General features: G+C 41.5%; 1 protein-coding gene across 1 annotated transcript; it reads left to right on the top strand.

The window, feature by feature from the left end:
• The first annotated feature begins 26 nt into the window (after positions 1-26).
• Positions 27-5,121, top strand: Nefm (neurofilament medium chain). The gene is made up of 3 exons (XM_003479359.5): positions 27-1,147; positions 1,804-1,928; positions 3,229-5,121. The coding sequence occupies exons 1-3, from the start codon at positions 74-76 to the stop codon at positions 4,628-4,630; spliced, it is 2,601 nt and encodes an 866-aa protein (XP_003479407.1). The 5' UTR covers positions 27-73; the 3' UTR covers positions 4,631-5,121.
• Positions 5,122-18,378: the final 13,257 nt, after the last annotated feature.

The raw sequence follows: 18,378 nt of genomic DNA on the forward strand, positions 1-18,378 counted from the left end.
CTCCGCGGCTATAAATGGGCTGCGGCGAGGCCGGCAGATCGCTGTGACAGCCACACACCCCAAGGCCTCCAAGATGAGCTACACGTTGGACCCGCTGGGCAACCCGTCCGCCTACCGGCGGATAACCGAGACCCGCTCCAGCTTCAGCCGGGTCAGCGGCTCCCCGTCCAGCGGCTTCCGCTCGCAGTCGTGGTCCCGCGGCTCGCCCAGCACCGTGTCCTCCTCCTACAAGCGCAGCGCGCTCGCCCCGCGCCTCGCCTACAGCTCGGCCATGCTCAGCTCGGCCGAGAGCAGCCTCGACTTCAGCCAGTCCTCGTCCCTGCTCAACGGCGGCTCGGGCGGCGACTACAAGCTGTCCCGCTCCAACGAGAAGGAGCAGCTGCAGGGGCTGAACGACCGCTTCGCGGGCTACATCGAGAAAGTGCACTTCCTGGAGCAGCAGAACAAGGAGATCGAGGCGGAGATCCAGGCGCTGCGGCAGAAGCAGGCCTCGCACGCCCAGCTGGGCGACGCGTACGACCAAGAGATCCGCGAGCTGCGGGCCACCCTCGAGCTGGTGAACCACGAGAAGGCTCAGGTGCAGCTGGACTCCGATCACCTGGAGGAGGACATCCACCGGCTCAAGGAGCGATTCGAGGAGGAGGCCCGGCTGCGCGACGACACCGAGGCGGCCATCCGCGCGCTGCGCAAGGACATCGAAGAGTCGTCGCTAGTCAAAGTGGAGCTGGACAAGAAGGTGCAGTCGCTGCAGGATGAAGTGGCCTTCCTGCGGAGCAATCACGAGGAGGAGGTGGCGGACCTGCTGGCCCAGATCCAGGCGTCGCACATCACGGTGGAGCGCAAAGACTACCTGAAGACCGACATCTCGACCGCGCTGAAGGAGATCCGCTCGCAGCTCGAGTGTCACTCCGACCAGAACATGCACCAAGCCGAAGAGTGGTTCAAATGCCGCTACGCCAAGCTTACCGAGGCGGCCGAGCAGAACAAGGAGGCCATCCGCTCCGCCAAGGAAGAGATCGCCGAGTACCGGCGCCAGCTGCAGTCCAAGAGCATCGAGCTCGAGTCGGTGCGCGGCACCAAGGAGTCCCTGGAGCGGCAGCTCAGCGACATCGAGGAGCGCCACAACCACGATCTCAGCAGCTACCAGGTAGGCACCGCGGCTGCGCGGCCAGCCTGCGCCAGCGCCAGCGCCGCGCGCCCCCGACGCTCCCGCGCGCGCCCGAGCGCCCTCTCCGTCGCGCTCCCTGGTGGCCGCTGGCCAAGGCGCAAACTCAACTTAGCCGCAGCGAGCGTCTTCTTGGCGCTTTTCCTCCACGCTCTTGCACTGTCCACCTGCCCCAGCTGCCCGCGATTCCTGACCTTTTGCAAAAGAGTGCCACTTCTCGGTCGGTTTAGTTTTGCACATTTATGCGCTTAAACGATAGTTGATAAACAAGGTTAGGATAGTTTATGTAGAGACACAGGCATCCCCTTTCCCAGCAGTGATTACAGGAGATCTCACAATCCGCATCAATCCCAAAGGGAGGGAAGCCCAGGTCCGCCTAGGGGTTTCCCCAGTGCGCTTTTGTTCCCTTTGAGACGCCAAGTTCGCTGGCCTCAGTGTGCGTTGTGCCTCTGAAATGTCTTAGTGACTTTGTCTGCGACCCCCTGTAGCTTTAAAAGGGGAAAACGAGTGGGCTGCTAGGTTTTCAACGCCCTGAAGGGGGCAGGGGACGGGGACTTGGGGGGGGGGGTCAGGGCGTAGCAAAGGGCTCGAGAAGGAAGTGCCTGCCCCAAGGAGTCTACCGAGCTTCTCTGTTCTAGGACACCATCCAGCAGTTGGAAAATGAGCTTCGGGGAACCAAGTGGGAGATGGCTCGTCATCTGCGAGAGTACCAGGATCTGCTCAACGTCAAGATGGCCCTGGACATCGAGATCGCTGCGTACAGGTACCGCAGAGGGCGGCGTGGCCTGAAGGCTCCCGCACTGCGGAGGCAGCTCAGGCGGAGACCGGCCCTGAGTGAGAGTGGACAGGTCACCAGGGTCTGAGATCAGCGCCTGCTTTCCTTAACTAGTGAAGAAGAAAACATTCTCAAGGATAGCAAATGTGTTTTGATCACTTTTATACATAAAGTTGTAGCTATTGAGGGAAGGGCACCGACTGAGGTCTTAGTTTATGCTTTAACTTTTTTAGTGACAAATATTTTTGAATGCTCAAAGCACACAAAAAGTTGTTATTTTTAATGTTATCCCTGCTGGATTTAGCAAGATTATAATGTCAAGGACAAACACCAGTACATCCTTTTTCTCTATAATAGCTTGCTATTGCCATCATGTGGCTAAGAATAAATACTTAGAACATACATATAGGTATTCCACATATGGAGTTAATGCAGATGTAGTATATTAGACTACAGGGTGGATGACACGCCTAGGTATAGGTCATGTGTGCTGCTTACCTCTCGGTAGCTACATCTACAGTAACATTAGTGCATAGAAACATACACTAAATGTACAACTAAATATACAGACACTTATAGGTATGATCTCTTTAAGAAGGAGAAAGAGATCCTGTTTCCTGATACTACTTTGACTGAATTCAAAGTACAAAATTCTAAATTTCGCAGTTTTCCACTACCAATAGGTCATTATAGCAAGAATAAGTTGCATTCTCCTTTGTCAGGGAAGCTACATAGTGAGTAGATATTTTATTATTAAAATTGCAGACCAATTTGTAATGATACATAAATTACTAGCACCTGTCTATAACTTGATACAGGCCACCCAAAGTACACTTAATACTTTTGTAAAATTTTCTGAACATTATATTTGCTTTTAAGTAACAGTGTATATCCTGACAGTCCAAATACTCCAGAAGACCCCTTTTGTTTTTGTTGGGGGGAGTTTTGTTTTGTTTTGTTTGCTGTGGAGGTGTTTTGGCCATGAGAGAGTTTTTCAGCAAATTCATACTGCACCAAATTCATCGCAGCTGCAGAGTAAGCTTCGTGGCTGGGTGTGGTTGGCTGATTGCTGGGAGTGAACAGTTAACACAGAAGTCCAGGAGAGTCTGTCTCCATCACTGAATATGACACAACATATCCATGAAATGATAGTAGGCACTACACTGGCTTGGCAGAATATTTTCCTTATGTGATTCTATTTATCTACAAGTAGCCATTACATCCCCCATAGTGTAATGAGGCCCAGTGGGATTTTAATTATGTCTCTTCTTCTTTGATTCCCTCTTAGGAAACTCCTGGAGGGTGAAGAGACCAGGTTTAGCACATTTGCAGGAAGCATCACTGGGCCGATATATACACACCGACAGCCCTCAGTCACAATATCCAGTAAAATTCAGAAAACCAAAGTGGAGGCCCCCAAGCTAAAGGTGCAACACAAATTTGTCGAAGAGATCATAGAAGAAACCAAAGTGGAGGATGAGAAGTCGGAAATGGAAGATGCCCTGACAGCCATTGCAGAGGAGTTGGCTGTTTCTGCAAAAGAAGAGAAGGGAGAAGAGGCAGAAGAAAAGAAAGAGGAAAAAGAAGCTGAAGAAGAAGTGGTGGCTGCCAAAGAGTCCCCAGTGAAAGCTACTGCGCCTGAAATTAAAGGAGAGGAAGAAGAGGAAAAGGAGGAAGAAGGCCAGGAGGAAGAAGAAGAGGAAGATGAAGGGGTTAAGTCTGACCAAGCTGAAGAGGGAGGATCTGAGAAGGAAGGCTCGAGTGAAAAGGATGAAGGTGAGCAGGAAGAGGAAGGAGAAGTAGAGGTGGAAGGGGAAGGAGAAGAAGCAGAAGCTAAAGAGGAGAAGAAAAGTGAAGAGCTGGCTTCCAAGGAGGAGCTGGTGGCAGAAGCCAAGGCAGGAAAGCCAGAGAAAGCCAAGTCCCCTGCCCCGAAGTCACCCGTGGAAGAGGTGAAGCCGAAAGCCGAAGCTGTGGCAGGGAAAGGTGAGCAGAAAGAAGAAGAGAAGGTGGAGGAGGAAAAGAAAGAAGTTGCCAAGGAATCTCCCAAGGAAGAGAAAGTGGAGAAGAAGGAGGAGAAGCCAAAAGATGTGCCGGAGAAGAAGAAAGCTGAGTCCCCAGTGAAGGAGAAAGCTGAGTCCCCAGTGAAGGAGAAAGCTGAGTCCCCGGTGAAGGAGAAAGCTGTGGAGGACGTGGCCACCAAACCAGGAAAGGTGAGTGTGGAGAAGGAAGCCAAAGAAGAGGAGAAGCCGAAGGAGAAGGAGAAAAAAGAGAAGCCAGAAGAAGAGGGAGTGAGGGAGGAGGAAGGGAGTGGTCAGGTCCCCAAGGGATCCAGGAAGGAGGACATAGCTGTCAATGGGGAGGTGGAAGGGAAAGAGGAGGAGGAACAGGAAACCAAGGAAATTGGCAGCGGGCGGGAAGAGGAGAAAGGCGTGGTCACTAACGGGTTAGACGTGAGCCCAGCAGAGGAGAGGAAGGGGGGTGACAGAAGCGATGTGGTGGTGACCAAAACGATAGAAAAGATCACCAGTGAGGGAGGCGATGGTGCTACCAAATACATCACTAAATCCGTAACCGTCACTCAAAAGGTCGAAGAGCATGAAGAGACCTTTGAGGAGAAACTAGTGTCAACTAAAAAGGTAGAAAAGGTCACTTCACACGCCATAGTAAAGGAAGTCACCCAGAGTGACTAAGAATGGAGTCCATTGCAAAAAGGTTAAGCCATATGACAATTTCAAAATGCATGTGATTGACAGCTTCAACACAGAATGGGTTCTCCCATGGGGGCTCTGGACATTGTATTTTACTTTGTGCAATATGAGGGAACTGCATGCAAGCTCAGGGTGCCCCCTCCTCAGTCTTTGGGGGATTCAAATGCATGATATTGTATGTATCTGGGGAATTTGCAAATTTCCTAAGCTGTTGGAAGGGGGGCACTTAGCGGGGATATCTTGAGATGTATTATGCAAAGTACCAACTGAGCCAAAAATACTAAATGAAACACAGAACTCTCTTAGCCTTAAGAAAGCTATATACGAATAATTATGTTTACCTCACTGGTGCATCTAAAATGGACTTTCGTTCATGGGAGAACCTCGCTGACATGCACAGTTTGCAAACTTATGTTGTTAGATGTTAAACGTCACAACAGTATTTGCTCAATAAAGGTCATATTGGAAACATAGTCAATTGCTTGGTGTTTCCCAGTGAAATCTCTGCTACCTGAAGTTCCCTTTCCCTAGAATAGATTATTTTCAGGAATTGCAGCCAACCTGTCTCGCTTATCACTGTTTCCCTGAGAGTGTTCACTTTTGAAAATATAATGGTTGAAGACATTTTTGGGTGCAAAATATTTACTCAGCCCTACCTTTATCCCACAATTTTAAAATTTTATTTCTGAGATAAAAATAAAAAGCATCAGATAACAAGCAAGATGTGGGAAGGGTGGAAGTGTTCTGCTCTAGATGTTTCCTTCTCAAACCAGAGTTGTAAGAACTTTAAGGTGAGAGTGGAATAAGGGACTCACAATTATGTGCTTCGGACTTGGGTCCTAGACCAACGAGGTTGTGGAGTTTTTATAATACTGTGTCTAAAATCACTCATACCTCCAACAAGAAATACCCACTCTCAGAGACACACCTCTGGTGCGTGCATGCACACACACACACACACACACACACACACACAATCACACATATCTACATCTCTGATTTTTTATTTGATTGTTAGAGATATGCTTTCAGTATTTTACTATTTGGGGAAAATAATGTCAGAAGTAAACATTATTCTTGGGGAAGGAAAACAGGAGATTCTCTGACACAGGCATAAGTGGTTTTAGTTGAAAAGCACTGATTATCATCAGCAAAATATACTATTCCTTTGTCAAATTGTCAAATTGTGTTTGCTTTTGACCTTTACAATCATTAATATATTGATGATATCTTTTCCATACCCTTATTTATTAATAGAATCGGTCCAATGATATAATGCTCAATACTCTTTTAAATGGTTTATCAAGGTACTCCAGTTTTAAAGACCAAATGTACCCAGGCGGCTCATTGGTGATGGCACTTTTGAGATGATGTCCCCAGTTATTATCCTTTTGCCAATAGTATTAAAAAATGTTGCTTACCTGCATATCAGCCGTACAACTATTTATTTCTTTTCTTCAGAACAATTCATGGTTTATTTTAAAACACTGATTTTCCTAAGGCAAATCATATCCATGACACCCAAGGTAAAACAGTTATTTACATATACTCATCAAAAACTAACTCCAGCCAAGTGGAATTTATAAATAAAAAGAGCACATTGGAAGGATACAGAGTGGCATCTGGAGTGGAAAGATCAGCAGAAGAAGCAGGTGCTGGGGAGGGCGGGCTGGGTCAGCCTCCCCGGGACAGAAGCCTTCAGAGCTATGGTGCAGCCACAGGGCTGGATGAACACAAAGGTTCGTGTTGCGTGATTGAAATTTCAAAAAGACAGCACCATAGCTGCCTCCCAGCTTGCCCCCTACCCATGGTGACTGACAGTCCCATCAAAACTAAGAAAGTCTAGCGGTTACCGGAAGTGAGATTAGAGACTGGATCTAAGTGGTATGATCTATATGGATATGTCTGCATACCTAGTAAACATAAATATTGCTGCAGAGGACAATCCCTTGCACCTAAAGTCATCCCACTGAATGAGAGTGTGAATGCTGTTCTCAAGGACATAAAACCCCTTTTTAGGTTTTTCTCTTTATAGCATACACCATGTTAAAGTGGAAAAATTCAATCAGCAAAACTCCAAAACCAGAACTAGAGATTTATCCCATACCCTCTCACTTAGTTTTCAACTCTCATTTTCTTTTCTGAGAATATATCTATGCATTCTCCAACACAGGCTCATTATTCTGACCTCTTTGTTTGTTTAGTACTGGGTATCAAATTCATGATCTCCTGCTTGCCAGGCAGGCGCCTGTGCCACTGAGCTAAACTCCTGACTCTATTCTGAACTCTTTAAAAGCAGACCATTTCTTTGATAACTCATGTAAATATTTCTGAGTAAATCAAATTTCTTGGTTGATTTCATTAACTCAAAAATGTTTATTAAGGACAAGGGCCTACAGACACAATAGTCTTCTCTTCTAGAATTATTCTGTTGTCAATGCCAACCACTACATCATTGTTTACAGAGAAAGCAACTTGAAATTCATGTTTTCAAATATATTCAATGCCAGAAAGTAACCGCATTTGAACTAAACTCAAGTCTCCAAATGTACAAGAAATTAGCATAACCTTTCTCTGACTGCAGTCTCTGGCTACAATGACATTAGCCATTGAAAAACAGAATTTTTGCTCTGATAGAAGTGCCTTAGAGATACTATTTCATTTTAAATGTTATGAAGGATATCAAAGCTAATTAGTGCTCAGGTTTTAAATACAAAGAAACATAATTTAAAACAAAAACCAAAAAATCCTTCCTCCGTGTCACACAGCTAACGTAAGAAATGGGATTTTACTGAGAGTTCCACAGCAAGTCACATACGCCTACAACTATCCTATACGATCCCTGGAATTCATCTTGAATCTCAGACTGAAAGAAAGAAAACAGAGCCATGCCATGAGTATTCCATTTAATATGCCTGTCTCTTCATATTTTCTTAAAAAAAAGAGGTGCTATCTTTTTATTGCACTGTTTGCATCATGAGAAGAATTAAAAACTCAGATACAAATATAAGTGCTGATTCCTTCTACCACAGCTTGCAGTACACAAAAAAATGTGGTAATTTCTTTTCTCATAGCAACTTCCATACTCAACCAAAAAGGAAAGTGTTATTTCTAGTGCATTTCCTTCTATTGCCAGTCAGTGCAGACAGTATTAAAACATTAGGATACTCGTTTCCACAACAAATAGGTTGGGTGTTCCAGTTTGGAACAAGTTCTTTTTTCCTGGTGGTTTATATAATGTGCCCAGAAGAAAACAGAAGCTATTTTCAAGGGAATTGTTTTATTAGATCTATGTGAAATGTTTTCACTCCAGGGCTCCCCGTCCTTCAAAGTACAGAGCTTGGGCACAAGTGCTGGATTAGAGTTCAAGGCTTGGGTCACACCCAGCAAAATCACGTATCTAGGACCCATTCTTACCCTCATACTTTTCTACCTTTTTAGGTATAAGGTGGGCTGCAGAGGTGGCTCATTGAGGTGGCATCTACAAAAGGACTCCATGCTGCCAAACACACAGTAGATGATCAAAAACATTTGCCAAACACACTTAAATGTAAATCAGATAAAAGTTCCTGGGGTGCAGATTTTTTATTTGGAGACTAGAAATTAATTGGCCCATTAATTTCCTCATATACAATTTCAATACAAATTATAATGTTCACTTGAATATGTGCAGAAGATAAATAAAAATGTACTCATCATGGGCGCATAATTTTCAACAGCACCAGACACCTATCTCCACTGTGTCTGTAGAGAATCGAAGTGGAAAGTCACCGCATTTTTCACACCAGTAACCTAGAGAAGCTGTGTACACTACCTACTCATGGGGCTTCCAATTTTCTAGATACAAACTACTTAAAACCATATTGAAGGCTATGGAAGTGTGCTTGCCTCACATATGGTGCACGAGGAGGCCCTGTGTTCAATCCCAAGTACTCCAGAGCAACAACAATAAATAGTTTTGTGGAGGCCTCTGAAGACAGCATTAAATCCCCGAATCCTTACTGTTGGTGCTTAGCACTGCAATGCGGAACTTTCAGAATTCGCCCTCCTTGCCTCCCCTAGTCCCACTCCAGGGTGGTACTGGAGATCGAACCCAGGGCCTTCAACTGAGCTACATCCCCATCCTCTTTTTTTTTTTTTTTCCTATTTTCATTTTGTGACAGGGTCTCTCTAAGTTGAGTGTGACTTTAAAATTCATTGCTCTGTAAGAAGCAGTGATGTTCCACTCAATAATCAACTCCCTGGGGTTAATAGTCTAGGTTCCACTATGGTATGTCTGTACATGTAGTATTATTTGGTAGAATCTTCTTCATCAAATATAATATTTTAAGGTTCTGATTGATGCCCGAGACACTATGTCTCCATTTTTCCACTATTCAGAACATTAAGGTGACAAGGAGCTAATAAAAAATTGAGTGTTTCTTCTACTTGTTAGTCACCTATAGTGTAGAACTGGTCCCATCAGGTGCAGTTATGCATACCTGCCTATTATTTTTGACAAATTTTTTGTTCTTTAGGCCACAAAGAAAATATTCAGACTGCAATAAAGTGATTGCAGGTCAAGTGATATTATCTATGCATCAGCAATCACAGTCAGCTCCAGGCAACTCTAAAAAAGCTTGCCTTGAATATAACATGTTACAAATTTGGACAAATTTGGAAATGTCACTTCAACATCCCACCCACTGTCATCTGTGACTGTCATAGTTTGAGATTGGATTTCCTCTAGAAGGCATCATCGATTACAAAGCTTCACAATCACCATGCCCTATGAAAGCTACTAACCATGTCCACCCACTAATTCCCTCTCTCCATGGGTTAGGATGGGCATTACAACCAGAGAAAATCCAGAGTGTAAGGCCCATTTCCATTCTCCATCAACCACCCATAAAATACGCCATCAGCCTTCCTTTTAAAAAAATTTTTATTTTAAAGAGGTAAAACAAAAGAGGACAGAAGAAAGCAGATCAGAACAGAACAATGTAAGCAACACAGCACTTCACAACAAGACAACCGGATATTAAGAGTAGCTACCATAATGTCTCTTTCTTTGAAATAGTTAAGCATACCTTCACATACAATAGTATCAAACATAACAAAATAGTATAAAATGATTCAAGAGAATGAAAGTATTACAGGGCATTCAGAACCAAATAACAGAAAATGAACAATGGCTACTATAATATCTCATTTTCCATAAAAATTTGTTTACACCATCACACATATTAAAATCCAACATGATAGAGCCGATGGAAATAGAAGAACAAAAGCATGATAGGACTTCAAAGCAAGATGATATTAAATCAGCAATGGGGCCTCCCTGGTAAGCGGCTGTTGTGTGGCAGGCTGTGGCCCCTCAAGGGGAGGACCACCAGTGAATCCTGAGATCTGCGTCATGTTGGAATTTAGGACTATGGGGAACCAAGCAACCACTCGCCTCCCTGGTAAGCAGCAGTGAGCCTACCAGTGCACGGACTGAGAATCAAGCATCCCACCTTCCCCCCTCTCCTCATTAGCAAATGGGAGCCAGAGGTCTGAGCATCTCTTGGAAGGTGACCATATGCAATATAGCAAGTAAGGGAGATTTCCTTCTACCATTTCGTTGAAGGCAAATATTTTTACTATTGTTTTGCTTTATTCTGATTAATTATACTATTGTATTCAATATTCTGTTTTGATAAGTTCTATAATGTTCTGTATTTCATTTTATTTTGCTATACCTGATGGAAAGAACAACTATTGTGAAGGATGAGATATACTGTGGCACCCATTACGGTTATCCTGGTAACCTGCTGTGAACTTCTCTACCAATTTGACTACCCTGTCTAAACTGGCTTTGCTTTGTCTTGTTCCATTGTATTTTACTACCTTCAAAATAATTTTTAAAAACAAATAAATAAATAAATCAGCAATGGCTGCCACAATGTCTTGTTTTCTTCAAAATAGCTGTTCATACCATCACACATAATAAGATCAAACAAAACAGGATAAAACCATTTCAACTAATGAATGAAAACTTTATAAGGCTGCAAAGCAATGTAATGGGGAATCATGATTACCATAAAATCTTATGTAGTCTTACCATTTCTTACACTAGAGAGATTATACAGTATTTATACATGTGAGTTTGATTTATTTCACTTATGAGTATGGTCTCAAGCTGCATCTGTGTATTTATAAATATCTGAATGTGATCATTCTTTATAGCTGAGTAGCACTCCATTGTATAAAAATACCACAACTTTTTTATCCATTCTTCAGTTGATGGACACTTGGGTTGTTTCCAAGATCTGGCTCTTACAAATTGTGCTGCTATAAACATGAGTCCACATATATCTCTGTGGTATGATATTTTCAGTTCTTCTGGGAATATGCGTACAAGTGGAATAGCTGGGTCAAATGGAACTTCCAATCCCAGCTTTTTGAGAAATCTCCAGACTGACCTCTACAATGGTTGCACCAGTCTACACTCCTACCAACAGTTCAGGAGAGTTCCTTTTTCCCCGTAACCTTTCCAGCAGTTCTTGTTGGTAGTTTTCTTGATCCTGGCCATTCTTTGTGGAGTAAGATGGAATCTCAGTGCTGTTTTAATTTGCATTTCTCTAATGACCAATGATGATGAACATTTTTTCATGTATTTATTTGCCATTTGTATTTCTTTATCTGAGAACTGTGTATTCATCTCAGACACCCATTTTTGGATTGGGTCTTTGAATTTCAAGGGTCTGATTTTTTTAATTCTTTATATGTTCTGGACAGAAGTCCTTTGTCTGAGGGACAGTTCACTAAGATTTTTTTCCCAATTTGTGGGTTTTCTTTTAACTATGCTGGAGATTTCTTTTGACATGCAGAAACTTTTTAATAAGATGTGATCCCACTTATTGATTCTGGAAAGTATTTCCCATGTGGTTTGATTCCTGTTCATGAATTCTCTACCTACCCCTATGTCTTCAAGATTTTTACCCATTTTTTCTTCCACCAGATTTAATGTTTCTGCTTTAATATTCAGATCTTTGAGCCATTTAGATTTTAGTTTAGTACATGGTGATAGGCATAGGTCTAGTTTTAGTTTTTGGCATATGGAGAGCCAGTTTTTCCAACACCATTTATTAAAGAGATTATCGTTCTTCCAGGGAACGTGTTTGGCCCCTTTATCAAAGATAAGGTGGTTAAGTGTGTTGATAGTTGTGGTTGTATCTTATAATCTATTCCATTGATCAGATCTATTTTTATTCCAATACCATGTTGATTTTATTACAGTAGCTTTGCAGTATAACTTCAAGTCAAGGATTGTGATGCCTCCTGCCTTGCCTTTGCTGCTTAGAATTGCCTTTGGTATTCTAGGTATCTTCTGGTTCCAGATGAATTTTATGAGTGATTTCTCTAGATCTATGAGGTATGTTAGTGGTATTTCATTGGGATTGCATTGAATCAGTATAACAATTTTGGGAGAATAGACATTTTCACAATATTATTCTTCCTATCCATGAACAAGGGATGTCTTTCCATTTTCTGAGATCTTCTTTGATTTCTTTTTCAGAGTATTATAATTTTCCCTGTATAGATCTTTCATTTCTTTCATGAGATTAATTCCTAAGTATTTCATTTTCTTGGATGCTAGTGTGAAGGGGGTGGCTTCACTTACATTTCTCTCAGTGACTTTGTTGTTAGTGTATAGGAATGCTATTGATTTTTGAGTATTGACTTTGTATACAGCTACATTGCTGAATTTATTTGTTATATCTAGAAGTGTTTCAATGGAGTTTTGGGGGTCTTCTATGTACAGTATCATGTCATCTGCAAATAATGATAATTTAACTTCCTATTTTCCTATCCTTATTCCTTTTATTTCTCTCTCTTGTCTAATTGCTCTGGCTAGTATATCCAATACTATGCTGAACAGGAGTGGTGATATGTGACATCTTTTTCTTGTGCCTGATTTTAAGGTAAAGGCTTTCCATTTTTGGCCATTTAATATGTTGTTTTGTCATAGCTGGCCCTTATCATATTGAGGTAAAGACCAACTATTCCAATTCTCTGTAAGATTCTTATCATAAATGAATGGACCTTATCAAAAACTTTTTTGCATCTATAGAAATGATCACGTGATGCTTACTTTTGGCTCTATTGATATGGTGGATTACATTTGTTGATTTACGTATGTTGAACCATCCCTGCATGCCAGGATGAATCCCACTTGGTCATGGTGTATAATCTCCTTGTTGATTTGCTGCATCCTGTTTGCCAATATTTTATTGAGAATTTTTGCATCTATGTTCATTAGGGAGATTGGCCTGTTGTTCTCTTTTTAGTTGGGTCTTTCTCAGGTTTTGGTACTACAGTAATATTTGCTTTCAGGAATGACTTAAGAAGGAGTGCTTCCCTCTTCACTAAAGAGTTTGAAGAGTGTCAGCATTAAGTCTTCTTTGTATTTCTTGTAGAATTCCACAGTGAATCCGTCTGGTCCTGGGCTCTTTGTTTGTAAGGACTTAACTACATTTTCAATTTCATTAATAGAAATTAGTCTATTCAGTAGTTTTACATCTTTTGACCCACCTTTGGTAGTTCATATGTTTCTAGGAATCTGTCCATTTCTTCTGTGTTATCAAACCTATGAGAGTAGAGGTTTTTGAAACAGGTGTTGATGATCTTCTGTATTTCCACAGTCTGTAGTGATTTCACCTTTTTCATTTCTTATTGCATGAAATTGAGTTTTTTCTTTCTGTTTTTAAATACGGTTTCCTTTTAAAATCAACTTTATTTATTTTTTCAAAGAACTAACTCTTTGATTCACTGATTCTTTGGATTGTTTTCTTAGTCTCTACTGCATTGATTTCACCGCTGATCTTTATTATTTTCTCCCTTCTTTTGGCTTTGGGCTTGACTTGCTCTTCTTTTTCTAGATGTTTGAGGTGTAGCATCAGGTTGTTTATTTGTATTCATTCTGTTTTCCTGATATGGGAACTCAGTGCAATAAATTTTCCTCTGAGGACCACTTTCATTGCATCCCACAGATTCCGGTAAGTTGTATTTGTATTTTCGTTTGCTTGTAGGTATTGTTTAATTTCTTCTTTAATTTCCTCTGTGACCCACTGGTTGCTCAGGAGTGTATTATTCAATTTTCATGTGTTTGTGGGGTTTTTGCAGTTTCTTTTATCATTAATTTCTAGTTTCATGGCACTATGATCTGATAGAATGCATGGAATAATTTCAATTCTTTTGCATTTGCTTAAATATGTCCTGTGGGCTAGTATATGGTCTGTTTTAGAGAAAGTCCCATGTACTGCTGAGAAGAATGTATATTGAATGTTGTTGAATGGAACACTCTGTATACATCTTTCAAGTCTATTTGTTCACAGTTGTGATTCGGTTCTGTTATTAACTTTGCTGATTTTTGTCTAGTTGATCTGTCCCGTGGTGTCAATGGTGTTTTAAGGTCTCCTGTTATAATTATGTTATTGCTTATTTGATTTTTCATTTCTGTTAATACTTGCTTTGTATAGTTGGGTGCTCTGGAATTTGGTACATATATATTTAAGGTTGTTATCTCTTCCTCTTGAAGTTTTTCTCTAACTAGTATGTAGTGACCTTCTTTATCTCTTTGGATCATTCTTGGTTTGAAGTTCACATTGTTTGCAAACAGAATAGCTACCCTGCTTTTTGAGGGGTTCCTGTTGCATGAAGTATTGTTTTCCATCCTTTGACTTTCAGTCTATGAGTTCCCTTTTGATGGGTTTCTTGTAGTCAGCATATGGTTGTATGTCATTTCTTGATCCATTCTGCCAGTCTGTTTCTTTTAATTGGTGAATCAAGGCCATTTACATTAATGGTTATAACTGTTATATATCGGTTTATTGTTGACATGTTATCTTTCTGCTGTTGTATCTTTACCTTTCCATTTTGTTTGTCTGCCTTGCTTAGTGGTTTTTTTTCTTATGTGTATCTAGAATGTCTTTCAATATTCTTTGCAGGGTTGGTTTGGTGATCATGAAGTTATTCACCTTTGTTATTTGTCATGGAAATATCATATTTCTCCATCCATTTTGAAGGACAGTTTTTCAGGGTACATCAGTCGGAGTTGGAAGTCATTTTCCTTTAGGATTTAAAATATCTCACTCCATGCTCTTCTTGACTTCATTTTTTGTGTTGAGAAGTCTGCTGTGATTTTGATAGGTTTTCCTTTATGGATCTGTCTTTTCTCTCTGACAGCTTTTAATATTCTATTCTTATATTGGATTTCTGGGATGGTGATTATTATATGTCTGGGTGTAGTATTATTTTGGTTATGGCTATTTGGAGTTTTATATGCTTCACTAATCCTAATGTCAGTTTCCATTCTCATGTTTGGGAAATTGTCAGCTATTACTTCTGTCAATAGCCTCTTGATATCATTTGTGTTATCCCCTTCTTTTTCATTTATCCCTGTTAATCTTATGTTGTTTTTCTTTGCATCACCTTGCAGCTGTTAAATTGTTATTTCCTGATTCCTTTTTATTTTTAAAAGATCTTTCCAGTTCACTAGCTGCAATCTTGTCTTCGAGGTCTGAAATTCTATCTTCACTTTCATTGAGCTGGTTTTGGCAACTTTCAATGGAATTTTTGTTTTCCTATATATCTCTTTGTATCTGCTTCATGCATTTTGTTTGTTTCTTATACTATTTATTCAAGGATTCTCTCTTTTTACATTGTTCCTTTAATGTTTTAATGATGTCTTCTTTAGACATGTTCAGCATTTCTTTCATTACTTTTATCATTTCTTCTTTTACCTGGAAGATTATTTCTGATTTGAGATCCTTTATAGCTCCCAGAGTTGCTTCTTTATTTCCGTTGATATCATTTCAGGCATCTCAGGTGTATAGCTTATGTTTTCTTCTATGTACATGGCTCCTAGGCTTTCTTGGGATGGACTGAAAGTTTGAGATTGTATTTTGGTCTTTTGTCTTGTCATTTTCCTATATTTCCATGTTCAGAAAGATGTTCCAAAGCTTCCCCTGGGTGTGTTAGAAATCACCTCCTGCACCCTCAGCTCCTAGGACTGACTGGAGGTTGTTGAGCATGGCCCAGTCAGGCCTGCAGGACCTCCTGTGCCACCTACAGTGTTGTATGATACTGAGCAGGCTCCTACCTTCTGGGGGTGATGGTCCAAAACTCTCCCCAAGCTAGTGTCAGTTCTCTGGAACTTACCTTGCATGGCCTCAGCTCCCTGGATTGAAAGAAAGTCACTGTGTGTGGCTCAGTCAGGCCCTCAAAACCTCCCAAGCCTAGTCCAGTGTTTCAGGAAGCTGGGTGGCACTTAACCACTGGGAGTCATGGTCTTAAACTCTCCCTGAGCTGGTACTAGCACAGCCATCAGCCTTTTAAAGTTTCACTTTCTCCTTGGCCCCATTGCAAACCACTTCACCAATATTTGCCACTGATGTACTTAGAACATTTTTTCAGGAAGGTAAACGTCCTATCAAGAGATCCCAAAATGAAAGCCAAAGAAGAAACACTGAATGGGGTACCCAAAGTATCTACTTCCTCCCCAAATTTGGTAAAACTATAAAAAAGTAAGCAGGCTCTTACTGAAAAAGGAAAAGAAGAAATGAGAGTAGGTTCTATCACAAGGACTGGTACCCTGCCCATATTAACCCTATAACTCAAGGGTGCAGTGTATATAGTCACTGCCGAGCTGGCACTCCATTTAATTCAGAGCTCAGCGTGCCTTTTCTGATACATTTCATGGCACTGACAAAGGAAGCTCATGACCCTTTTTATCAATCCAAACCCCACTCCTCTTGGCGTTCCATGACAGCAGGGCCATTAACTTTCAGCCTGTCATGACAAAGGCAGTATCTGAAATGTCACATTGAGACCCTCTACAAACTCAAAACATGTTTGTCTTTCCATCTCTTCTGGTACCATTAGTCACCTAGAGCCCTTGTCTCATATTATTTACTTGGTTTGAGACAGTTCGAGGTCACCCAAAAGAGAGTAAAGCAATCAAATGCTGGGAAGGGGCCCTGCAGGGATCATGCCTCATCTGTCCTTTCACAGCAGAACCAAGTAAAGACATAAATAGAGCCCCAGGGATAGCACACAACTCCAGAGTTAAAAATACAATAGTTACAAACACATCCCACTGACACAGATGCAAACAAGGATCAGCCTCCTGCGAGTCTGCCTGATCTAGCAGTCACAGCTAGCAGTAAGCTGGCTGGCTGTAGATGAGACTGACCATCAAGTCCCCATGCTCACTCTGAGTTTAAACCCCTTATCAGCATGGAGAACTGGAATGGCAACTTTTGGTAGGAACCTTTTTCATGTTAGCTACTATTTTTTTCATTGTTCTTTGTTTAGAGAACCCTTTGTCAGAACCGTAGATCCCCTCTGGCTCAAACAAAAGCCCCAGTACAAAGCGCTATCTAAGGTCTACATTTGGTGTGGGTCTGGTGGCCTGGAGCCAAGAATGCAACTTTGATAATGAGCTCTTGCTGCAAATTTCTATAGGTGAACAAAACAATATAGCAAGTACAATATTGCTTTTCAGAACATAGATTTTGGCCCTGAATTCGATTTCAGTTTTCAGGAGAGTAGATCTCAACTACTTTCTGCCTCACTCTCTGCAAAGGTTGCACATTTCAGACTCACAGAGGCCCAACCAAGACAGAGAACTGAAAACAAAATCATGCCCCTCGGAGCAGGCAGAGGCTGCTCCCCACCTGAGGTGGATAAGGGCCTCTGACCGGCTTCTGTCTCATGTTATCTACTTGACCAGCAGCGTGGGGAATAGCAGGTGACAAGAAATTGATGCAAGTCATCTGCAACAGTGAGGAATCAGAACAGAGGCATGTGACAAGGGAGAGGAAGCCCAAAGGGAACAATTCAAAACCCAGTCTTTACCCACTGGGAAGCAATGTTCAATAAGCAATCACTTTAGCATTAACTCCCATCAGGAAAACCGGTTTCTTACAGGAACCAATGAGATTTTTTGATTCTCAGCTCTTTTTGCTCTGGAGTTAGAGGTGAGCACATTAAGAGTGGTCACCCAAGAGGCAAGTGAGATTTCACTGAGCATTGGTGCTAAAATTAACTAATTCATTCATTCATTCATTTTAAAAGACAAAAGCTTGGAAGATATGTGCAGGAAGAGTCGTATAAGAGACAACTAGTCATATCTCTGACACAATAGTAAAATCTGTCTCTAGAGCAAAGCCATTAAAGCCCCTGAAACTCATACAATTTCTCTACAGCTCAGAAAGCAGTTTCAGATGCCCCAAAACCTGTTTGAACCTCACAAGACCACAATGTGCAGAACAGACTTTACAATCTCTCTTTTTCAGTCTCTAAAAATAGAAACTGAGATAAGTGATTTGTCCATATCAAGGCAAAGTCACCAGTGGGTCCTGACATATATGTTACTTAAGAATAGTTTTTAAATGAAAAGAAGGTTTTAAATGCTAAGTGTAACAAGTATTCATTGTAGAATAATGGAATTGTACAGCAGTCACCCATTTCTAACTTTAAGGTTATTGTTATATTTCAAAATATTTCTTTCCAATCTTTTTCTTATCCACTTGTGCATGAAGTAGATAAGGCTTTGATCATTCTGAAAATAGCAATATCTGAAAATAACTGTTTTTTCTCAGTAACAGTAAAACTGTTCCTCTCGTTTCTCAAATTTTCACCATGATTACACATTACACAACACTTAGCATGTACCATATTCCACCACTCAGACAGTTCCCCCT

This window comes from Cavia porcellus, unplaced genomic scaffold (genome assembly GCF_034190915.1).
Source record: "Cavia porcellus strain 051 isolate PalLab524CR breed Dunkin Hartley unplaced genomic scaffold, mCavPor4.1 scaffold_24, whole genome shotgun sequence".
NCBI classification, from domain to species: Eukaryota; Metazoa; Chordata; class Mammalia; order Rodentia; family Caviidae; genus Cavia; species Cavia porcellus.